The sequence below is a fragment of the Staurois parvus genome, unplaced genomic scaffold (genome assembly GCF_062004578.1).
Source record: "Staurois parvus isolate SC_StPar_1 unplaced genomic scaffold, SC_StPar_1.0 ptg002100l, whole genome shotgun sequence".
Taxonomy (NCBI): Eukaryota; Metazoa; Chordata; class Amphibia; order Anura; family Ranidae; genus Staurois; species Staurois parvus.
The window spans coordinates 81,467-102,056 of record NW_028319896.1 but is presented as its reverse complement, the minus strand read 5'-3'; the positions used below and the strand labels follow the sequence as shown (position 1 = coordinate 102,056).

General features: G+C 45.6%; 1 protein-coding gene and 1 long non-coding RNA gene across 2 annotated transcripts; one reads left to right on the top strand and one right to left on the bottom strand.

Moving 5' to 3' along the window:
* Positions 1 to 1,331: 1,331 nt before the first annotated feature.
* LOC149432814 (uncharacterized) lies at positions 1,332 to 6,295 on the bottom strand. Its single transcript, XM_089664922.1, has 2 exons — positions 5,797 to 6,295; positions 1,332 to 1,566 (listed from the first exon to the last, which is right to left on the bottom strand). The coding sequence occupies exons 1-2, from the start codon at positions 6,259 to 6,261 to the stop codon at positions 1,402 to 1,404; spliced, it is 630 nt and encodes a 209-aa protein (XP_089521048.1). The 5' UTR covers positions 6,262 to 6,295; the 3' UTR covers positions 1,332 to 1,401.
* An 8,298-nt stretch (positions 6,296 to 14,593) lies between these two features.
* On the top strand, positions 14,594 to 19,163 carry LOC149432813 (uncharacterized). The gene is made up of 2 exons (XR_016308964.1): positions 14,594 to 14,999; positions 18,723 to 19,163. It is a non-coding gene; the product is annotated as an uncharacterized LOC149432813 (long non-coding RNA).
* The last annotated feature ends 1,427 nt before the right edge of the window (positions 19,164 to 20,590 follow it).

The window sequence follows — 20,590 nt, the reverse complement described above, 5'->3', positions numbered from 1 at the left end:
TATTCACCAGCGGCTCCTTGGGGGGTGCGCTACCTTTGGTGTTACTGAAGAATCCAAATCTCCTAAAAACAAAAATATTTCCTCTCAAAATGAGATCACAACAATGACATCAGATGATCTGGATGACATTTGCGTTCACTGAACTACCATAATTGAACGCAATGTCATTCAAATTTTTTCGCAAATAAAGTTCCTGTTCATACATTAATTACAGTTTGGTTTGTTTTTTTGGTTTTTGGTTTTTTTTTTATGGCAACCTAGGCCAGAATGACATGACCAGTTCCATAAGCCCCCTGGGAAACCCCCACCAGAAGGCTGTGGAAGCCCATTCACAGAATGGCCCAGGGGCGGAGCTGCTACATCATCAGGGACCAGGCTGCCTGACCCCAGAGGAAGTCCAAGTCCAGGACACCTGATTTCTGCAGGGCAATACTGAATCCACTGGATAGGTGAGGGCGGATTTTGAATTTAACCCAGCACAACAGGTAAGGGGGGGAAGGATTTGGGGTGGGGGATGTTGGGGGGGGAGGAAGGGAAGTCCCCTTTTAAGGAAAAAATTTAGAAACATTTAATAAGTCAATAATTTATTGTACATCATAAATACAGAACATTTCTTCAAAGCAATTTATAGAGATCCTTAGCCAGGATCCAGCAGCCCCCTGGGAAAACCCAGCCAGAAGGCTGTGGAAGCCCATTCACAGAATGGCCCAGGGGCGGAGCTGCTACATCATCAGGGACCAGGCTGCCTGACCCCAGAGGAAGTCCAAGGTGGAGGCACAGGACATCTGATCTCTGCAGGACAATACAGGGTCCACTAGATAGGTGAGGATGGATTTTGAATTTAATCCAGCACAACAGGTAAGGGGGGGAAGGATTTGGGGCGGGGGATGTTGGGGGGCAAGGATTTGGAGTGGGGGATGTTGGGGGGGAAGGGATGTCCCCTTTAAAGGAAAAAATTTAGAAACATTTAAAAAGTCAATAATTTATTGTACATCATAAATACAGAACATTTTTTCAAAGCAATTTATAGAGATCCTTAGCCAGGATCCAGCAGCCCCCTGGGAAAACCCCACCAGAAGGCTGTGGAAGCCCATTCACAGAATGGCCCAGGGGCGGAGCTGCTACATTATCAGGGACCAGGCTGCCTGACCCCAGAGGAAGTCCAAGTCCAGGACATCTGATCTCTGTAGGGCAATACTGAATCCACTGGATAGGTGAGGGTGGATTTTGAATTTAACCCAGCACAACAGGTAAGGGGGTGGAGGATTTGGGGTGGGGGATGTTGGGGGGGGGAAGGGAAGTCCCCTTTTAAAGGAAAAAATTTAGAAACATTTAAAAAGTCAATAATTTATTGTACATCATAAATACAGAACATTTCTTCAAAGCAATTTATAGAGATTCTTAGCCAGGGACATGATGACGGTGTAATATGAACCTCACGATGAGGACTGAGATCACGGTGATGTAGACCAACAGTCCGAACCAACAGATCTCATTCAGCCCGAGCGACTTTCTGGAATTTTCCGCTGCAGCCACCAGGTCTCCACGTTTATTGGATGTTCTTGTCTGTAATATTAAAAATAAATAAATTCAGCGAATGAACATCTTTAATGGGTATGGCGTAACTCAGGGGTCCCCAAACTTTCTAAACAAAGGGCCAGTTTACTGTCCTTCAGACTTTAGAGTGGCCGGATTGTGACCAGCGGGACTAGAAAATGCCCAGGCTTGGTGGTCAAGTGAGAGGTAATAGGATGTAAACAGATACAAGTACGTTTGCATCCACCACCTATGGACTAGCATGGAGCTTCCATTTAGATCCACCTGAAAAACTAAGAGGGGGATCTGACTGGATCGCCCGTGTGAAGGGAGACCTAAAGATGTGCATATCTGAGATTGAAAAATTAGATCTACCAGATAAAATATGGACCTGGGGATGGAGGGTTTATCCCACCCAAAGCTCCACCAAGCCTCTGGTCTCCAGGACCCAGTTGTAAACTATTGAGGTTCCGAGAAAACAAAAATGTTGTGTTCTACGTAGAAAACGCAACTCCTGCAGCCCCTCACCATGTGTAGGGGAGAAACTTAGATGACACATAGACACCATTCACAAAACTGCTAGCCAGTGCCTAAAAAAAAAACAATTATATATATATATATATATATATATATATATATATATATATAATTTTTTTTTATTTTTTTATTATATATAAAAAAAAAAATTTATTTTATATAAGAAAGCCATGGTCAAAAATAGTGGCACCCCTGCATGTCTGTCAGATAATGCACCACTTGGGGCAGAGAATTGTTAGTTACAATTATACATCTATTTATTTTGTTTTTATTGATATGACACCAAAAAGTATAGAAACAAAAAGCCAAATCTGACCCATTCCACGCAAAACCACAAAAATAGACCGGACAAAATTATTGGCACCTTCCCAAAACTGTAAGAATAATTGCGTACCAAGTTTGTGCCGCTCCTGTCATTTATAATTAAACTCCCCTGTATCCATGACCAGGTGATGAGAATACAGAAATCACACTGACAACCAGTTAAAATGGTGAAAAATGGACTCGGTCTTCCACATGGAACATGGAGGAGAGAAAGAGCAGCAAAGAATTGTCTGAGGATTTGAGAACAAAAATTATGGTAAAGCATGGACAATCTCAAAGTTACAAGTCCATCTCCAGAGATCTTAACATTTCTGCGTCCACTGTGTGCAACATTGTCAAGACGTTTACAGCCCATGGCACTGTAGCTAATCTCCCTGGACGTGGATGAAAGAGAAAAATTGATCAAAGACTGCAACGAAGCAATGTTCCAATGGTGGCTACAGAACCTCGATCAACTTCCAGACAAATTCAAGCTGACTTTCATGCACCGGGTACAACTGTGTCCGCTCACACTATACGTAGCCATCTGAATGAAAAGGGACACTAGTAGGAGATTCAGGAGGACCCCACTGCTGACACAGAAATATGGTAGGAGATTCAGGAGGACCCCACTGCTGACACAGAAATATGGTGGGAGACCCAGGAGGACCCCACTGCTGACACGGAAATATGGAAGGAGACCCAGGAGCACCCCACTGCTCACACAGAAATATGGTAGCTGACCCAGGAGGACCCCTCTGCTGACACAGAAATATGGTGGGAGACCCAGGAGGACCCCACTGCTGACACAGAAATATGGGAGGAGACACAGGAGGACCCCACTGCTGACACAGAAATATGGTGGGAGACCCAGGAGGACCCCACTGCTGACACAGAAATATGGTAGAAGACCCAGGAGGACCCCACTGCTGACACAGAAATATGATAGGAGACCCAGGAGGACCCCACTGCTGACACAGAAATATGGTAGGAGACCCAGGAGGACCCCACTGCTGACACAGAAATATGATAGGAGACCCAGGAGGACCTCACTGCTAACTCAGAAATATGGTGGGAGACCCAGGAGGACCCCACTGCTGACACAGAAATATGGTAGGAGACCCAGGAGGATCCCACTGCTGACTCAGAAATATGGTGGGAGACCCAGGAGGACCTCACTGCTGACACAGAAATATGGTAGGAGACCCAAGAGGACCCCACTGCTGACACAGAAATATGGTAGGTGATTCAGAAGGACCCCACTGCTGACACAGAAATATGGTAGGAGACCCAGGAGGACCCCACTGCTGACACAGAAATATGGTAGGAGACCCAGGAGGACCCCACTGCTGACACAGAAATATGATAGGAGACCCAGGAGGACCTCACTGCTAACTCAGAAATATGGTGGGAGACCCAGGAGGACCCCACTGCTGACACAGAAATATGGTAGGAGACCCAGGAGGATCCCACTGCTGACTCAGAAATATGGTGGGAGACCCAGGAGGACCTCACTGCTGACACAGAAATATGGTAGGAGACCCAATAGGACCCCACTGCTGACACAGAAATATGGTAGGTGATTCAGGAGGACCCCACTGCTGACACAGAAATATGGTAGGAGACCCAGGAGGACCCCACTGCTGACACAGAAATATGGTAGGAGACCCAGGAGGACCCCACTGCTGACACAGAAATATGGTAGGAGACCCAGGAGGACCTCACTGCTGACACAGAAATATGGTAGGAGACCCAGGAGGACCCCACTGCTGACACAGAAATATGGTAGAAGACCCAGGAGGACCCCACTGCTGACTCAGAAATATGGTGGGAGACCCAGGAGGACCCCACTGCTGACACAGAAATATGGTAGAAGACCCAGGAGGACCCCACTGCTGACTCAGAAATATGGTGGGAGACCCAGGAGGACCCCACCACTGACACAGAAATATGGGAGGAGACCCAGGAGGACCCCACTGCTGACACAGAAATATGGTAGGAGACCCAGGAGGACCCCACTGCTGACACAGAAAAGAAAGAAAAGAATCCAGTCCCTCCAGTCACACCTGGTGGGGGGGTCACTGATGTTTTGGGGTAGCTTTGCTCCTTCAGGCACTGGATGTCTTGGCCGTGTGCATGGAATTATGAAATCTGAAGACTACCAAAACATTCTGGGGTGCAATGTAGGGCCCAGTGTGAGAAAGTTGGGTCTCCATCAGAGGTCATGGGTCTTCCAGCAGGACAATGACCCAAAGCACACATCAGAAGGTTGGATCTCCATCAGAGGTCATGGGTCTTCCAGCAGGACAATGACCCAAAGCACACGTCAAAAAGTACCCAGAAATGGTTTCAGACAAAGCACTGGAGAGGACTGAACTGGCCAGCAATGAGTCCAGATCTCCATCCCATAGAGCTCCTGTGGAGAGATCTCAGAACATCAGTTGGGAAGAGGAACCCTTCCAATCTGGGAGACCTGGGGCAGTTGGAGGAAGAAGAGCGATCCAAAACTCCAGTAGAGAGGTGGAAGAAATTCATTGATGGTTACAGAAAGCCATTGATTTCAGTTATATTTTCCAAGGGGTGTGACACCAAATATTAAATCCAGTATACCAATAATTTTGTCCAGTCCTTTGGGGATTTGCGTGGAATATATCAGATTTGGCTTTTTTGTTTCCCCACTTTTTTGTGTCATACCGATACAAACAAAAGAAACGAAGATGAGAATGCCGAAACATTTGTCATCGCAACAATTTTCTTGGTGAAGTGGTGCGTTATCTGACAGAAATATGGGGAGGGCAACATTTTTAGCCATCACTATATATATAAAAATTAAACATAAATATATATATATATATATATATATATATATATATATATATAAATTATATATACATATATAAAATAGATATGTGTGTGTGCGTATATATATATATATATATATATATATATATATATATATATATATATATAAATTCAAAATAAATAAATATATATATATATATATATATATATATATATATATTTATTTATTTATTTTGAATTTTTATATATATATATATATATATATATATATATATACACACATATATATATATATATTTATTTATTTTGAATTTATATATATATATATATATACACACACACACATATATATATATATATTTATTTATTTTGAATTTATATATATATATATATATATATATATACACACACATATATACATTTATTTATTTATTTTGAATTTATTTATATATATATATATATATATATATATACACACACATATATATATATATATACATATATAAATAAAATATATACACAAACTAACCAAAACCACTATGATTTATACAAATAAAAATGACAAATTTTTGAGCCCAAATTCTTCTCTCTGTGGCTCTGCCGCTCATACCATCTTACCTTGAAAGAATAAATAAGGGCCACAATTCCAAGAGGGAAGCAGAGAAATAAACTCAAGATGGATTGCTTCATGTGGTCATCACATTTGGCTGGGCTAGCCGAAATACAAGATGGCTGCCTGGTGACGATGCTGACTGAGTTGGGTGGTGGGTCAGAGACGTCTGTAGGTGGGATATTAGAGATTGGAAGGACACAGTTCGCAGGTGATGATAAATCTGAATATTGGGGTGGGTAGATGATCCTGGTTGGTCGGGGGGAGCAGACTGGAACCATATATATTCTCGGAGGTTGAGATGAATGCGGTGGTGGACCAGTATAGAAAGTGGTTTGTGAATCTGTCCATGGAGGAGGTAGCTCTGAGTATGGTGGAGGGGCGTCCTCGTATTTGGTGCTGGTGGTCATGCATGCACACGTTCCTGGAGGGTCTGGATGGTTCGAATTCATGGAGGATTGAGCGGGATGCATCCTTTAAACTGAATTGAAAGGAATAAATTCTAAAGGACGCCTTCCTTCTTCAATTTCACTCACCTTCATAGCAGCGGCACAAAAGTGATTTTCCATTGACAACACCCTTTTATCCAGATGAGTAACTTTATTTAACCAATAAGCACATAGCTGAATAATAAACATTTCATAATAAGGAAACCTTAGGCAAAGCATGTTAATTATAATTGGCAGACTGAACAGTTAATTTAAATATTCCCACAGCTACTTCCCGGTCCGGAGATTTTCCCAGTGCAATTATTCACCCGCGTGATGAATAAAACTTTAGAAAATGAAGTTTACGGAAGTTATGACATCATCCATATATCCTTCATTATATGTTACTGGGACAATAAAACATTTATATATACTGTATGTATGCACTGCTCCAAAAAAAATTAAAGGAAGACTTTGAAAACCCATCAGATGGGGAGGAGTCTCCTGCTGGATCTCTATACTGACATGGACAGGGGGGATGTGTGAGGAACGTAAGGACGCCCCATCGTTTGATGAAAATAATTGACCTATAGAGGACTGAATTTAAAGACACCCCGAAAATCAAAGTGAAGAAATGATGCAGCAGGCGAGTCCATGTGGCTGAAATGTCATTGCAGGAACTCAGAATGGTCCTCAGTAGTCTGTGTGGCCCCCACGTGCTTGTATGCATGCCTGACAACGTCGGGGGAGGCTCCTAATGAGACCACGGATGGTGTTCTGGGGGATTTCCTCCCAAATCTGGACCAGGGTGTCACTGAGCTCCTGGACAGTCTGAAGTGCAACCTGGCAGCGTTGGATGGACCAAAATATGACATCCCAGAGGGGGGGGCCATTCAATGGTATCAATTTCTTCATCCTCCAGGAACTGCCTGCATACTCTCCCCACATGAGGCCGGGCATTGTCTGCACCAGGAGGAACCCAGGACCCACTGCACCGGGAGGAACCCAGGACCCACTGCCCCAGGAGGAACCCAGGACCCACTGCACCAGGAGGAACCCAGGACCCACTGCACCAGGAGGTACTCAGGACACACTGCACCAGGAGGAACCCAGGACCCACCGCACCAGGAGGTACTCAGGACACACTGCACCAGGAGGAACCCAGGACCCACTGCACCAGGAGGTACTCAGGACACACTGCACCAAGAGGAACCCAGGACCCACTGCATCAGGAGGTACTCAGGACACACTGCACCAGGAGGAACCCAGGACCCACTGCACCAGGAGGAATCCAGGACCCACTGCACCAGCGTAGGGTCTGACAATGGGTCCAAGGATTTCAGCCCCATCCCTAAAGGCAGTCAGGGTGCCATTGTCTAGCCTGTAGAGGTCTGTGTGTCCCTCCATGGATATGCCTCCCCAGACCATCACTGACCCACCAACAAAACGGTCATCCTGAACCATGTTACAGGCAGCACGGCTTCTCCGGACCCTTTCACATCTGTCACATGTGCTCAGGGGGAACCTGCTCTGAGGGCGCCAGTGGTGGACCTGCCAATTCTGGTGTTCAATGGCAAATGCCAATCGAGAGCTATGGTGCGAGGCAGTGAGCACAGGGCCCACTAGAGGACTTTCGGCTCTCAGGCCACCCTCATGAAGTCATAGTACAGGAGATGACCAGAGACTGCGGACATAGTACAGGAGATGACCAGAGACTGCGGACATAGTACAGGAGATGACCAGAGACTGCGGACATAGTACAGGAGATGACCAGAGACTGCGGACATAGTACAGGAGATGACCAGAGACTGCGGACATAGTACAGGAGATGACCAGAGACTGCGGACATAGTACAGGAGATGACCAGAGACTGCGGACACAGTACAAGAGATGACCAGAGACTGCGGACACAGTACAGGAGATGACCAGAGACTGCGGACACAGTACAGGGGATGACCAGAGACTGCGGACACAGTACAGGGGATGACCAGAGACTGCGGACACAGTACCGGGGATGACCAGAGACTGCGGACACAGTACAGGAGATGACCAGAGACTGCGGATATAGTACAGGAGATGGTCAGAGACTGCGGACACAGTACAGATGACCAGAGATTGCGGACATAGTACAGGAGATGACCAGAGACTGCGGACATAGTACAGGAGATGACCAGAGACTGCGGACACAGTACATGAGATGACCAGAGACTGCGGACACAGTACAGGAGATGACCAGAGACTGCGGACACAGTACAGGAGATGACCAGAGACTGCGGACATAGCACAGGAGATGACCAGAGACTGCGGACACAGTACAGGGGATGACCAGAGACTGCGGACACAGTATAGGGGATGACCAGAGACTGCGGACACAGTACAGGAGATGACCAGAGACTGCGGACATAGTACAAGAGATGACCAGAGACTGTGGACACAGTACAGGGGATGACCAGAGACTGCGGACACAGTACAGGAGATGACCAGAGACTTCGGACATAGTACAGGAGATGACCAGAGACTTCAGACACAGTACAGGAGATGACCAGAGACTGCGGACACAATACAGGAGATGACCAGAGACTGCGGACACAGTACAGGAGATGACCAGAGACTGCGGACATAGCACAGGAGATGACCAGAGACTGCAGACACAGTACAGGGGATGACCAGAGACTGCGGACACAGTACAGGGGATGACCAGAGACTGCGGACACAGTACAGGAGATGACCAGAGACTGCGGACATAGTACAAGAGATGACCAGAGACTGCGGACACAGTACAGGGGATGACCAGAGACTGCGGACACAGTACCGGTGATGACCAGAGACTGCGGACACAGTACAGGAGATGACCAGAGACTGCGGACGTAGTACAGGAGATGACCAGAGACTGCGGACGTAGTACAGGAGATGACCAGAGACTGCGGATGTAGTACAGGAGATGACCAGAGACTGCGGACATAGTACAGGAGATGACCAGAGACTGCGGACATAGTACAGGAGATGACCAGAGACTGCGGACACAGTGCAGGAGATGACCAGAGACTGTGGACATAGTACAGGAGATGACCAGAGACTTCAGACATAGTACAGGAGATGACCAGAGACTGCGGACACAGTACAGGAGATGACCAGAGACTGCGGACACAGTACAGGAGATGACCAGAGACTGCGGACACGGTACAGGAGATGACCAGAGACTGCGGACATAGTACAGGAGATGACCAGAGACTGTGGACATAGTACAGGAGATGACCAGAGACTGCAGACACAGTACAGGAGATGACCAGAGACTGCGGACATAGTACACCTTTGGGGAGCAGGGGGGGCAGGTAAATCTTCCAAATCCTTTGGAGGGCGAAGGAGGGGGGGGATCCTCTGGAGGGGGAGGGGTTGATACAAGCCGATGTGAATGCAATTTAGTGCAATCGATGTAACTGATAGGACATGGAACTGGATGATCCTGCTAAGTAGGCCAAGTTCCCGTTCTAAACATGGTTTATAATTTGCATAAGGGGAAGTGATGATTCGGATGAATCGAATAATAAAGACTCGGCACTGTTCTACATTATCCAGGGCAGCTTGAAATAAACTCTTGCGGTCGCCATATTTTTGGGATCAGGATTACGCAACCCGTCTGACTCCCCACACCTGAAACACCGGCTCCGGGAGGATCCAGACACTCCACCGCGTCCCGTCCTGTCCTAATACATCATATATTAATATTTATATCGTCATCTTTGCAAATCAGCCAAATCCATTCATTAACCAGAATGTTGCCAAGTCAGACAGGTTACTGGTGTCCTTGCCTTATGTAAGATCTAGCCAGAAGTCAGATGTCAGCTTTATGTAAAACGTAATTGCCCGCAAATATCAGGAGGGAAGATCCCTACTGTCAGCCCATGAACCAGATATCTCATCTCAAGCAGCAGCCGAATATGTCATCGGAATACATACACAGAGCAGGTTATATCTGCCAAAGAATTTTTATTGCTGTCCATCCAGCGTGAGAAATCCATGGGGTACCTGAACCGACTCCAGACTGCACTCGGGTACGTCCGTTAGACTACCGCTTCCCCGTCCGAACACCGACCACAGACACCACGGCCGACCATACAAGACGAGACGACACCAGACTTGAAGTAAGCCAGGAAGTAGACTAGTTTATTTGAACACAGATACAAGATATATACACTCAGGGGAACAATCCCCCCTCCCTGCATAATGACACCTGATGTAAAGGGGGACTCTACTGGGGACTCCACCTGGCGGGGAGGGTTGCAATCCGCCATCTTCATCCTGGGCGCTGGATGACCTTGTCCTGGCCCCCTTCGCAGGTATAATGGCTTTCACTCTTCTTGGAAAACCTTTCCCAAAAGAGTAGAGGATGTTAAAGCTACAAAGAGATGGCCACTCCATATTAATGGACATGGTTTTGAAATGGAACATCTAGCAAGTTCATATAAGTGTGATAATCCGCCATGCAGTGTATATATATATACAGTGGGGATTGAAAGTTTGGGCACCCCAGCTAAATATTTGTATTAATGTGCATAAAGAAGCCAAGGAAAGATGGAAAAATCTCCAAAAGGCATCAAATTACAGATTAGACATTCTTATAATATGTCAACAAAAGTTAGATTTTATTTCCATCATTTACACTTTCAAAATAACAGAAAACAAAAAAATGGCGTCTGCAAAAGTTTGGGCACCCTGCAGAATTTATAGCATGCACTGCCTCCTTTGCCAAGCTGAGACCTGCCAGTGTCATGGATTGTTCTCAATCATCGTCTGGGAAGACCAGGTGATGTCAATCTCAAAGGTTTTAAATGCCCCGACTCATCTGACCTTGCCCCAACAATCAGCACCATGGGTTCTTCTAAGCAGTTGTCTAGAAAACTGAAACTGAAAATAGTTGACGCTCACAAAGCTGGAGAAGGCTATAAGAAGATAGCAAAGCGTTTTCAGATGTCAATATCCTCTGTTCGGAATGTAATTAAGAAATGGCAGTCATCAGGAACAGTGGAAGTTAAAGCAAGATCTGGAAGACCAAGAAAAATATCAGACAGAACAGCTCGCAGAATTGTGAGAAAGACAATTCAAAACCCACGTTTGACTGCACGATCCCTCCAGAAAGATCTGGCAGACACTGGAGTTGTGGTCACTATTCCACTATAAAGTGATACTTGTACAAATATGGTCTTCATGGAAGAGTCATCAGAAGAAAACCTCTTCTACGTCCTCACCACAAAAATCATCGTTTGAACTTTGCAAATGAACATATAGACAAGCCTGATGCATTTTGGAAACAAGTTCTGTGGACCGATGAGGTTGAAATTGAACTTTTTGGCCGGAATGAGCAAAGGTACTGTGAGGGACCGCCGAGCGGCACCACTAGCACTCCACTGGTCAGGCGCGCCCAGAGCGCGGAGTCTAAGCCCCAGGGTACTTGTTCACCAGGGCCCCTGATGGTGGGGATGGACTTGTAGTACCCCGAGACCAGGTCGCCTCTACTGAGCACACCTGTCAGTGGTAGTGGTGTTCGCCAGGGGTTCCAACCAGGGAGAGCCAGATGTGAGGAGGTCGGGTGACCCCGATGGGATGGATGGATGGATGGCTGAGCAAGTGCGTAGTCAGACAGGCCGAGTCGGTAATGTAGCGGGCGGTAAGGTACAAGGGAGCAGGCAGAGAATCGTCAGGTCACACGCCAGGTCAGCAACAGGAGGTCAGATCTAATAAGGGGCATCCAGGGAGAGAGGTCAGGCAAGCAAGGGTCTGGGCAGGAGAAATCAGCTAGGTCAAGAGCAATCCGGGTCAAAAACTCACTAGGCACAGGTACAGGAACACAGGAAGCAGGAAGACCAGAAGGCAACCAAATGACAGCTCAGGGACCTTTAAATATCCCGCCCTGCGCTGCCATTGGTGCCCAGCGGGCGGCCGCGGCTTCTACTGCGCATGCGCGAACTCGAACGCCGCGGCCGGCCCGGACCTAGTGCCCGTGCACTGGGTGGAGCAGTGCGCCTGCGCCGGGCCCATCGCGGCGGGGATCGAGGAGATCCCTGACATTTACGTTTGGAGAAGAAGGGGCACAGAATTTAATGAAAAGAACCTCTGTCCAACTGTTAAGCATGGGGTTGGATCAATCATGCTTTGGGGTTGTGTTGCAGCCAGTGGCACAGGGAACATCTCACGAGTAGAAGGAAAAATGGATTCAATAAAATTTCAGCAAATTTTGGATGGTAACTTGATGCCATCTGTGAAAAAGCTGAAGTTAAAGAGAGGATGGCTTCTACAAATGGATAATGATCCTAAACACACCTCGAAATCCACGGGGGATTACATCAAGAGGCGTAAACTGAAGGTTTTGCCATGGCCTTCACAATCTCCTGACCTCAACATCATTGAAAATCTATGGATAGACCTTAAAAGAGCCGTGCGTGACAGACAGCCCAGAAATCTCAAAGAACTGGAAGACTTTTGTAAGGAAGAATGGGCAAAGATACCTCAAACAAGAATTGAAAGACTCTTGGCTGGCTACAAAAAGCGTTTACAAGCTGTGATACTTGCCAAAGGGGGCAGTACAAGATATTAACTCTGCAGGGGGCCCAAACTTTTGCAGACGCCATTTTTTTGTTTTCTGTTATTTTGAAAGTGTAAATGATGGAAATAAAATCTAACTTTTGTTGACATATTATAAGAATGTCTAATCTGTAATTTGATGCCTTTTGGAGATTTTTCCATCTTTCCTTGGCTTCTTTATGCACATTAATACAAATTTTTAGCTGGGGTGCCCAAACTTTCGATCCCCACTGTATATATATACTGTATTTTTCGCTCCATAAGACGCACTTTTTTCCCCCAAAAAAAGGGGGGGAAATGTCAGTGCGTCTTATGGAGCAAATATAAAGCGGCCGGTCCAGTATTTCTGCCACCACCATGTCAGAATACCGGGCCGGCCGCTCAGCTGTTCTCTCCTGCAGGGCCATACCTGTTCCTCGCTCCAGCGCTGCACAGTCTTCTCGCGCTGGCTTCTGTGACAGCCGGGTGCCCACTGCGCATGCGCGAGAAGCGCTGCGCTTTGTGAATGATCCGGTGTCTTCTGGGACACATGACAGGTCCCAGAAGGCGCCGGGCCATTCACAAAGCGCAGCGCTTCTCGCGCATGCGCAGTGGGCACCCGGCTGTCACAGAAGCCGGCCCGGGAAGAAGGAAGGAAGGACAACTCTGCGGAAGTGGGAGCGGGTACCTGTCAAATTCAGGTACCCGCTCCCCCTCCCTCCCCAAAGGTCAGCAGTCTCTGGTCATTCCCTGCACTGTCCGCAGTCTCTGGTCATCCCCTGCACTGTGTCCGCAGTCTCTGGTCATCCCCTGCACTGTGTCCGCAGTCTCTGGTCATCCCCTGCACTGTGTCCACAGTCTCTGGTCATCCCCTGCACTGTGTCCGCAGTCTCTGGTCATCCCCTGCACTGTGTCCGCAGTCTCTGGTCATCCCCTGCACTGTGTCCGCAGTCTCTGGTCATCCCCTGCACTGTGTCCGCAGTCTCTGGTCATCCCCTGCACTGTGTCCGCAGTCTCTGGTCATCCCCTGCACTGTGTCCGCAGTCTCTGGTCATCTCCTGCACTGTGTCCGCAGTCTCTGGTCATCTCCTGCACCGTGTCCGCAGTCTCTGGTCATCCCCTGCACTGTGTCCGCAGTCTCTGGTCATCCCCTGTACTGTGTCCGCAGTCTCTGGTCATCCCCTGTACTGTGTCCACAGTCTCTGGTCATCTCCTGCACTGTGTCCGCAGTCTCTGGTCATCTCCTGCACCGTGTCCGCAGTCTCTGGTCATCCCCTGCACTGTGTCCGCAGTCTCTGGTCATCCCCTGTACTGTGTCCGCAGTCTCTGGTCATCTCCTGCACTGTGTCCGCAGTCTCTGGTCATCCCCTGTACTGTGTCCGCAGTCTCTGGTCATCTCCTGTACTGTGTCCGCAGTCTCTGGTCATCCCCTGTACTGTGTCCGCAGTCTCTGGTCATCTCCTGTACTATGTCCGCAGTCTCTGGTCATCTCCTGCACTGTGTCTGCAGTCTCTGGTCATCTCCTGTACTGTGTCTGCAGTCCATTGGTTCAGAATATTTTTTTTTCTTGTTTTTCCCCTCTAAAACCTAGGTGCGTCTTATGGAGCGAAAAATACGGTATATTATTTTTTTTGTAATTTTTATTTATTTTTATTTATTTTAGGTCGGTGACAGGGTCTCTTTAGGCAGATACTGGCCGTGCCCTTTACTTAAGGACAAGTTGGAGAACGGCCTATTGTGTGCTTGTCATTCATTGTTTGGACTTCCTGCTGTCCCAGCCAACAGATGGATGACAGCCCGCAGGAGGAGACTTGTCACCATGGAATGGAGTAAACACTTACATGTCCAGCTGGAAAATGTAAGTCGCAGGTGACTTCTGATGTGAAAATGAGTTTTTAAGAACTACTTCTGGTCAAGGCGAATGAAGCTCCTTCTGGCAAAGTGACTGAAAGATGTATCCGTGTCCTCCACCCTACGATGAAAGTCAAGCACCTCCACCTGGGTTTTTTGGTCCTCCCCCGCCTTATTACCCCCCTCAGCTGGTGACCCCACCGCTGGTGACCCCGCCGCAGCCCTGCCTCCATTCTGTAGTGGTGACCACAGCTAGCTCCAACGTGGCGGTGCTTCCACAACCGGGTCACCGAGACTACGCCAGACTTTCTATCCTCACTATGATCCTCTGCTGCCTTCCTATTGGGATTGTCGCTTTTCTGTTCTCCTCAAAGGTAACAAGACCAGAAATAATCTTTTTTGTACTTCTACAATAAATAAAAAATAATCAAAAATAATAATAAATAATCAAAATAAATCAAAAAGTAAAACAGTTTTCCGATTAAAAATAAAACTGGACTTTAGGCTGACCTGCAGGCAGATATAAAAACACCAATTAACCACTTAAGCTCTGGAAGGTTATACCCCCTTTTATGACCTTTTTTTTTTGCTCTTCAGAACTGCGCTACTTTAACTGGCACTTGCTCGGTCATGCAACGCTGTACCCAAATTAAAATTATATAATTTTTTTATCAAACAAATAGAGCTTTCTTCTGGTGGTGTTTGACCGCCACTGGGGTTTTTATTTTTTATTATATAAATGAAAAAAAAAAATGAATATATTATTTTCATATGAATAGAGATTTCTTTTGGGTTATTAATTTTTTGCAACAGAAACAAAAAAAGAAAAAAAATTTGAAAAAAAACCATTTTTTTTTACTTTCTGCTATAAAAAATATCCAATAAAAAAAAAGTATGTGTATGTAACATGTGAAGTATTGTTGCAAATGCTGGAGTGTTGTAGTGAGAGCAATAATTCTAGGATCACCACCTCAGCTCTGGAAGGATTTACCCCCTACATCACCAGGCCATTTATTGCTATTCAGCACTGTGTTACTTTAATTGGCAATTGCACAGTCATGCAATGCTGTACCCAGATGAAAATTATATAATTTACACAAATAGAGCTTTCTCTTGATTTGATTACCATTGGGTTTTGTTTATATATATATATATATGTGTGTGTGTTTGTGTGTATATATATATATATATATATATATATATATACCGTATTTTTCGCACCATAAGACGCACTTTTTTCCTCCCAAAAAAGGGGGGAAAATGTCAGCGCGTCTTATGGAGCGAATATGGAGCGGCCAGTCCGGTATTTCCACTGCCGCCGTGTCAGAATACCGGGCCGGCCGCTCAGCTCTACAGCGGGACCTTATAGAGATGACTGCTGACCTTTGGGGAGGGGGGGGAGCGGGTACCTGAATTTGACAGATACCCGCTCCCACTTCCGTGGAGTTGTTCTTTCATCTTACCCGTTCCTCTATCCAGCGGCGCTGTCTTCCCGGCTTCTGTAGTGTGGGCATGACAGCCGGGTGCCCAGTGCGCATGCGCAGGAAGCGGTGCTTTTTGTGAATGGTAAGGCGGCACCTGGGACACATGACAGATCCCAGAAGCCGCCGGACCAATCACAAAGCACAAGTGCTTCTCGCTCATGCGCACTGGGCACCCGGCTGTCATGCCGAGCGCCATTACAGAAGCCGGGAAGACAGCGCGCGGCTGGATAGAGGAACAGGTAAGATGAAAGAACAACTCCGCGGAAGTGGGAGCGGGTACCTGTCAAATTCAGGTACCCGCTCCCCCCCCTCCCCAAAGGTCAGCAGTCATCCCCTGTACTATTCACAGTCTCTGGTCATCTCCTGTACTGTGTCCGCAGTCTCTGGTCATCTCCTGTACTGTGTCCGCAGTCTCTGGTCATCCCTGTGCTGTCCGCAGTCTCTGGTCATCCCTGTACTGTGTCCGCAGTCTCTGGTCATCCCTGTACTGTGTCCGCAGTCTCTGGTCATCTCCTGTGCTATGTCCGCAGTCTCTGGTCATCCCCTGTACTGTGTCCGCAGTCTCTGGTCATCTCCTGTACTATGTCCGCAGTCTCTGGTCATCCCCTGTACTGTGTCCCCAGTCTCTGGTCATCTCCTGTACTGTGTCCGCAGTCTCTGGTCATCTCCTGTACTGTCTGCAGTCTCTGGTCATCTCCTGTACTATGTCCGCAGTCTCTGGTCATCCCCTGTACTATGTCCGCAGTCTCTGGTCATCTCCTGTACTGTGTCCGCAGTCTCTGGTCATCTCCTGTACTGTGTCCGCAGTCTCTGGTCATCTCCTGTACTGTGTCCGCAGTCTCTGGTCATCCCCTGAACTGTGTCCGCAGTCTCTGGTCATCCCCTGAACTGTGTCCGCAGTCTCTGGTCATCTCCTGTACTGTGTCCGCAGTCTCTGGTCATCCCCTGAACTGTGTCCGCAGTCTCTGGTCATCTCCTGTACTGTGTCCGCAGTCTCTGGTCATCTCCTGTACTGTGTCTGCAGTCTCTGGTCATCTCCTGTACTATGTCTGCAGTCCATTAGTTCAGAATTTTTTTTCCTGTTTTCTGCCTCTAAAACCTAGGTGCGTCTTATGGAGCGAAAAATACGGTATATATAAAACATTGTAATATAAATTAAAAAAAGACAGAAAATTTTGAAAGACAAGATATTTTCTACTTTCTATTATAGTAAAAATCCAATAAAAATTAAAAAGATAAAAAAATCAAATGTCTTCATAACTTGGTGGTATTTGATCACCACTGTTTTTTTTTTTTTATTGTATAAATGAGAGAAAAAAGTAAAAAATAAAAAGGGCAAATTTCTTCATGAATTTAGGCCAAAATGTCTTTGGTAAAAAAAAAAAAAAAAAATCCCAATAAGTGTATATTGATTAGTGTGTGAAAGTTATAGCATCTAAAAACAATGGTATATATACTGGAATGTTTTATTTATACTGGTAATGGCGGTGAACAGTGACTAATAGTGGGACTGCGATAGTGCAGGGGGCAATCTGACACTAACTGTAGTATTGTATAGAATCGTATAGTAAATTATCAAATAGTATCGTATAGTATAATATAGTATTGTATAGTATCATATAGGATAGTATAGTACAGTATCATATAGTATAGTAAAGTATAGAATAGAATAGTATAGTATAGTAAAGTATAGTATCATATAGTATTGTATAGTATCATATAGGATAGTATAGTATAGTATCATATAGTATAGTAAAGTATAGAATAGTATAGTATAGTAAAGTATAGTATCATATAGTATAGTAAAGTATAGAATAGTATAGTATAGTAAAGTATAGTATCATATAGTATAGCATAGTGTAGTATAGGATCATATCATATAGTATAGGATCATATAGTAAAGTATAGTATAGTATAGTAAAGTATAGTATCATATAGTATTGTATAGTATAGTATCATATCATATAGTATTGTATAGTAAAGTATCATATAGTTTAGTATAGTATAGTATAGTAAAGTATAGTATCATATAGAGTAGTATCATATAGAATAGTATCATATAGAATAGTATCATATAGTAAAGTATAGTATCATATAGTATAGTATAGTAAATCATAGTATCGTATAGTATAGTATAGTATAGTATCATATAGAATAGAATAGTATCATATGGTTTAGTATAGTATCTTATCATATAGTATAGTATAGTAAAGTATAGTATCATATAGAATAGTATCATATAGTATAGTATCATATAGAATAGTATCATATAGTATAGTATAGTAAAGTTTAGTATCCTATAGAATAGAATAGTATCATATGGTTTAGTATAGTAAAGTATAGTATCATATAGAATAGTATCATATAGAATAGTATCGTATAGTATAGTATAGTATGGTATAGTAAAGTTTAGTATCCTATAGCATAGAATAGTATCATATAGAATAGTATCATATAGTAAAGTTTAGTATCATATAGAATAGAATAGTATCATATAGAATAGTATAGTATAGTATAGTATAGTAAAGTATCATATAGTATAGTATAGCATAGGAAAGTGATTTCCATCAATTGTGATACAATGTAACAGCTGATTTTTTGTTGCTCTTGTAGACCAGGGAAGCTGCGAGAAGTGGCGATACGTTGATGGCCTCTCATTATTCCAGAGCAGCGCTGCAGATGAACATTATGGGGTTGTTCTTTGGGACTTGCGGTCACATGGTGTGGATCGGATTTGTCATTTTTAGCATTTCATTGTCACGCAGTCGTTAATCTCACGGATTCTTTGGCTAAAGGACACGACTACCGCAACCTGCGACCCGCACTGCCCGCTGGCTTTTTGCGCACGTTGTGCACTCCCATAGAGCTCCACCTTCTTTTCAGCTTCATCTTCTTATCATCACAATGTAACCAGCTACAGCAATTGTCATTTTCAGTCATGTGACTGTTCAGCGCTCCTAACAGTCATGACGGCCAATAAAGATTGGAACCTCTTAGTGTATCGCATCCTATAGTCCAATAATGATGTTAAATAAATAATTAGAATGTCTTGTATTTATAATCTATTCTTTAAGTATAATTACATTCTGCAGTTTGATAATAAACTATATTAAAGTGATTGTAAACCTCAGGCATGAAATATGAACAAAGCATATCCCTCTATAGTGTGTACTTGTTTCAATCCAGAGCACTAAGTGTCATTTCTGTCTGCTGCCTCATTCCTCATATGTCACCTCTGACATGTTTTCCTGACACTAAGAGAAAAAAAAATGGTGACAGGGGAGGGAGCTCCAGCACACAGCCTGTGATTGACAGCCTCAGCTCTGTTCCTATGTGCTGTGTGAAGGGAGGAAGGTGTCCCTTCTCTCCAATCAGCTCTCAGAGTTCACCTCACTGAGCTCTGCAAAATGTAACTTCAGCTCTCCGCCCCCCTTTTTTTTACAGCTGTGCAAGCTTGATAAAATCAGCACTGTTAATAGATGTAGAGAAGAGAAGGCTGCAGATAAACAGGTACAACTTATGTAGGAGGATTTGTTTAATCTCTGTGCATCACCCAGTCACTTCACTGGGAACATCTTGGACCGGCACCAGCACAAGGCTGCTAAGGCAGCTGCCTTAGGGCACCAGGATGGGAGGGGGCAGTAAAAGACAAATCCCCAGCCACTTGCTGGGGATTCAGACAGGGCTGCTGATAAGGGGGTAGCACCATTCCTTCTGTACTGGGCCAGGACCAGCAGGGGGGCCCAGGCAGCAGAGGCATTAGATGGGTGCAGGAGAGGGGGTGATCGGTGCAACGGGAGGGCAAATACAGGAATCGATCGCCTTGTGTGTCTCTCCCTACAGCTGAAAGACAGGTTCTCCTCCTCTCCTGCTGGCTTTCAGCTGCTGCAGAGAGAGGCACATATGGGATCAGTTCCTGTAACTGCCTCCCCCTCCCCCGCGCTGCACTGATCACCTTCACTTGGAAGTGCATAGAGGTGCCTATGCATTAAGACGGCATTGGGAGAAATTAGAGTGTAAGCTCCTCTGGTGCAGAGAATGCAAAAACAATCCCGGTTCTAGGATGATGCCTGGGCCATCCCGGGACAGCTTAGTAAAAAAGCGTGATCGTCCCAGCAAATCCGGGACAGTTGGAAAGTAAGATGTAATGCAAGGTTATCATGGGGTCCCCATGCACTTGGGGCCCCTGGACAGTGCCCATGCATTAAGATGGCCGTGGGAGACATTAGAGTGTAAGCTCCTCTGGTGCAGAGAATGCAAATACAGTACCGGTTCCAGGGTGCTGCCTGGTCCATCCCGGGACAGCTTAGTAAAAAAGCGTGATCGTCCCAGAAAATCCGGGACAGCTGGCAAGTATGATGTAATGCAAGGTTATCATGGGGCCCCCGTGCACTTGGGGCCCCTGGACAGTGCCCAGGGGTGCCCACAAATTAAGATGGCCCTGGGAGTGTAAGCTCCTCTGGTGCAGGGAATGTAAATAC